The sequence below is a fragment of the Zeus faber genome (genome assembly GCF_960531495.2).
Source record: "Zeus faber genome assembly, chromosome: 3".
In the NCBI taxonomy this organism is placed as follows: Eukaryota; Metazoa; Chordata; class Actinopteri; order Zeiformes; family Zeidae; genus Zeus; species Zeus faber.
In genome coordinates this window covers 16250687-16255686 of record NC_137190.1, presented here as the reverse complement: position 1 = coordinate 16255686, position 5000 = coordinate 16250687, and the positions used below count along the sequence as shown (strand labels likewise).

The following is a 5000-nucleotide window of genomic DNA, read 5'->3' as shown; positions in this document are numbered from 1 at the left end:
CGCAGCCACGTGAACAGTGACGGCGACTTCTGGGAACTCCAGTGCCAATGAGAGCGGGCTCAAGAAGAACATCACTCACGACGATCGCCGCAGCCCCTACGGACGGCTCCGTGCAACCACATGGAACCGCGGTTAAGTGTGTCGATTCTTTCTTTTTATTTTTGTTTGTTTTTGTGTGTTGCACTGCAGCCCTGACGGCAAACGCAACGACGAGTAAAAGTGTTTACTCCCACCCGGCCGTAGCCCCGGATGACGATTGCGACAGCCGCCCCCAGCATGAAGCCATTCGCACCGCCTAGTATAAATTCTACTTTTGCGAGAAGGGCGTCAGTTCAACGGGACCGAGCTTTGTCTCCGTTCCACGCCGACACACTCTCGGTGTCCTGGGCGGAGCGTTGGGGATGTCACTATAGCGCGCCACAAAAGAAAAAAAACAGCTTTTACTGCAGTTTTACTTAAGCTTCTATGAGGAAAATTAACCGTCGCGTTACGGCACATTTCCTCTTGGAGCAACTTAATGACACGGCATAGTCACGGAAACAAACTTGCTTTCGTAAGGTTGTCGGGTAGTTATCGTTGTTAAAAAAAAAATAAAATAAAAAGATCTCAGACTTCAAGCCTTCACTTCCTTTATTCGTTTTTTTTTTTTTGTTTTTTTTTGTAAAGCATTTTCTGGCCCCGACAGTCTCGCGTAATCTTCAAAGGGCCTTTGTTATTCTCTTCTAAATTATCCTCTGATAACTGAGGTAACAGACCAGCCGAAGGTTTGTTTTAAAGGAGCCCCGCACCTGGATCTCTTCGGGCCAAAACAACCTTGAGTCGCGAGCCACACATTCCGAGGTGGAAGCCGAGGCTTTGTCACCATGTGTGTCAAGCTGCTTAAGCATTAAGAAGTGGAAAGCGGTAAATTGTGATCTCTCAATGAGCACGGTAAACAAGATAATCAAGGTGTCATCGGTTGTTTACCACGGATTCCTTCGAATGAATCGAATGGACGGATTGGAGGATTTTGAAAAAAAACAACAAAAAAAAAAAAAACGGGAGGGGAAATACAAAATTTCCAAATCCGGGCGAGCAAAGGATCCTTTTTATCGCCCGGCGTATCGCAGTGATTATCCAGTGTACGGGAGAAAAGGAATATTACTGTTTTTGTACCGTGTGGCAGTCTGGCTGCCATGCTTAATCCATTATGCCTCACAGGAGATGGAACAGATTAATAGATTCTCATCTCTTCCATATTCATAGATTGCTGTTCAACCAAATGCCCCAATGTCTGCATTGTGTGTTTTTCCTCTTGTCTGTTAATACGACTCCAATCGTCTCAGTGGCAAACTAATTATTGTAATTCTCGCTGGCAGAGAGAGGGACGGCTCGGAGTGGGAGCCGGTTGTTCTCCGCAGGTTCCCGAATGAACGGCTGAGAAACACTCGATATGAGGGGAAGAAAAAAAAAAGAAGAAGAATCCAATCCTGCTCAGTGTTGATGGATGAACGCCAGGGCGCTCAAAGTGCTGAATCAGGAGGAAACAAAAAGCCGAAGCCGCGTTTGAGGACGGACACGTTAATAGACCAACGAGCACACAACGCGCTCCTTCATTCATTCATTTATTTATTTATGTCCAACGCTAACACACATAAACAAAGCCGCATGAAATATGGAGATGTTCGTCAGGAAGACCTGTCATTTACACGTGCACGCATGCACGCACACACACACACACACACACACACACACACACACACACACACACACACATGCATGCACACACCCACGCACGCACAAGCGCACAACACACCCCTGGCGACAAACACACTTAAAGGTCTCTGAAGATAGGATGGAGAACAATGAAAGAAAGAAACACAAAGCACTTCCTGAGAGGAGAAGGATTAATGGCTGTCAGGTTTGGCTTTCAACACACAAACAAGCGCACAGCAAAACAGGAAAAGAGACAAAGAGAAAGAGTGAGATAAAAGAAAACACACACACACACACACACGCACGCAGGCACGCACGCACGCACGCACGCACGCACGCACGCACGCACGCACGCACACACACACAGTTCATGATTCATCGATGCCTAATGGAGCACTGTGTGCATTTAGGTTCACAGAGCGTTAGACTGACCTTTAAAGATGCCAAACACATGCTGCATTATGCAATATGTAAATAAGAATCATCGCTGCTACCACCAAAAACACATATCCAAAAATACTATCTACTATAAAACATCCTGACAGAACGATATCAACACACAAATCACAAATAAAGCAACTCAATTAGAGACTTTCCAACTCAAACAGAGGATGATTCATTTCACTCATTTCATACATTTGCCAGAAAAGTATTAAGTTCAAAGTATTTAAAGTATTTTCTGTACTTTCTTTCTGAATGCATGTTCCATAGCGTAAGTAAGAAAGAGTTTATAGAATAAAAAATAAAAAATATAATAATAATAATAATAATAATAATAATAATAATAATAATAATAATAATAATCATAATAATTATCATCATCATCATCATCGTCATCATCATCATCATCATCATCATCAGCAGCAGCAGCAGCAGCAGCAGAATAATAATAAAAATAATAATACTAATCATAATAATAATAATAATAATTATTATTATTATTATCATTATTATTATCATTATAATTATTATTATTATTATTATTATTATTATTATTATTATTATTATTATAACAATATCCTACTTTAGTAAGGAGGTGACCTGTCGACAACCACTCTTCACATTACTTTAACTAAGTCTCTTAAACTGGTAGACAAGGAAAAAAAAATGTTCTCACAGAATACAATCACACACATGAATTGCAACCACGACCTCGAACCCCATTCATTAATTCACTCCCTCCATACATCCTTACACCGGCTTTTCAATACCACCCACACACACATGCAATATACACACAAACGCATTTTCACAACTCATATTAACATTCATACACACACGTACAGTGACAATCCCAGACGTATTCTATTCACACCGCTTCTATTCTCTCTCTCTCTCCCTCCGACCCAGTCATGCTTAAACACACACGCAACATTAATAATGAAAGGTGTTTGAGAAATCAAACCGCACACAGACGTACACACTGTTTTGTTGTTTTGTTTTGTTTTGTTTTGTTTTGCTACCAACCCCCCATGCCGTTAATTGTGTTGTTATCTTCTTAAATCCCCTTTTGTGACTTTTTGGCGGATTATCCAGCTTTCAAGGTTGCAATAATGCAATATTATGAATTAAAAGGAAGGAAAGTGTTCACACTGAACTAAAACCAAGACCCACACAGACGCACACGCACACGCACACACACACACACACACACACACACACACACACACACACACACACACACACACACACACACAGGCGCGCGCGTGGCCTTACCTTCATATACGGCTTTAAAGCCCTGTGCACTGACAGCGAAGTCGGTGGTGAACCACAGAGCCAGGATCGATCCGCTGCTGACCAGCGGAGAGGGCAGCATGAAGCCCGACAACCTGCAAAGAAAACAAATCATAAAGACACGTTACATATTTCAAGAGAAGTCGGCTGGAAACCCGGAACTATCACAACAACTCGAAAAAATCTGAAGGAGGTTCTGAGTTCAGACCCCTGACCCGGGACTGAACACGACAACAAACGCCTCCACCTTTTTACTCCCATGCTCCGTCACACAGAGTTGTTGCACCGTCCGTTTGAATCCGGAAGCAGGGGATCCGAGCGGATCGGACGCGCTACGACGCCAGCTTCCAGGAGGGAAGAAGAAAAAAATGGGAAGAAATGTGGAGTGAAGCCACGGAGCTGCAGTAGATTCATTATTGATGATAACCCTTAACCCTCAAAGCTTAGAAGAGACAAAATAGATTTACTGTCTCACGTTCACGCCCAATTAAGCCTGAAAGAGTCGTAAAATATCCAGTAAAATTAGTAAAGGAGAGCATCTTTGTCATCTCCGGGTCTGACACAGCAGAGTGCAGTCAGTCCTCATTTGGAAGATCAAGGTTGTGTTGGAATGTCCGCTGCACTTCAGAGAACTGGGAGAGGGCATTGTTATTTTTACTGGATGGATGGATATATATATATATATATATATATATATATATATATATATATATATATATATATATATATATATATAGATAGATAGATAGATAGATAGATAGATAGATAGAGAACATAAACATCAACTAGAAGATACGTTTGGCATTGTGCAATAAAACCTAAAAATGAACAAACCCCCAAAAAAGGGATGTTTTATCCAAAACAGGGCCCTATTAAAACATTGTTTCGCACTGCCGCACAGAACACATTTCCCCACTAACAACTTATGTTTTCACCTTTCCAGGCGGCAGGACGCTCCAGCAACACGAATGCCCGTCGGCCTGCTCTTAAGTGCACTTATATCCCCTAAAACAGGCGGCTCACAACGTGCCAAAAATGGACAAAGTGCAGTTAAATTTCACAGAGGACACAGAAGACCTTCACTGTGACTCCTGAATGGAGACTATTGTGACGTAGAATCCCACGTTGGATCACGTCTGACGCTCGCTGTGGGTTTGCTGCTGTTTCCAACCAGGACATCCATCGTACATCCATCATACATCCATATTACATCCATCGTACATCCATCATACATCCATCATACATCCGTCTTGCATCCATCGTACATCCATCATACATCCATCTTATGTCCATTATACATTCATCGTACATCCATCTTACATCCATCGTACATCCATTGTACATCCATCTTACGTCCATTATACATTCATCGTACATCCATCCTACATCCATCGTACATCCATTGTACATCCATCGAGCATCCATCGAGCATCCATCGTACATCCATCATGTTTTTTAAAGGCAGCTCAACAGTGCTACGCTGTGAAATGATGTATTAATGCAATCTGCTACGTATTCACACCTGTATGCAGTTACACCGACAATTACACCTTAAATAAGAGCAATTCAGA

General features: G+C 42.1%; 1 protein-coding gene across 1 annotated transcript in view; it reads right to left on the bottom strand.

Moving 5' to 3' along the window:
- The window catches only part of LOC307228611 (CUB and sushi domain-containing protein 1-like), a gene marked incomplete at its 3' end in the record, with an annotated part of 336038 nt that overhangs the window by 282164 nt on the left and 48874 nt on the right, over positions 1–5000 (bottom strand). The window contains exon 2 of the mRNA XM_079998326.1: positions 3412–3524. Within this exon, the coding sequence (XP_079854452.1) occupies positions 3412–3524 (113 nt within the window). The remainder of the gene's footprint in view (positions 1–3411; positions 3525–5000) is intronic.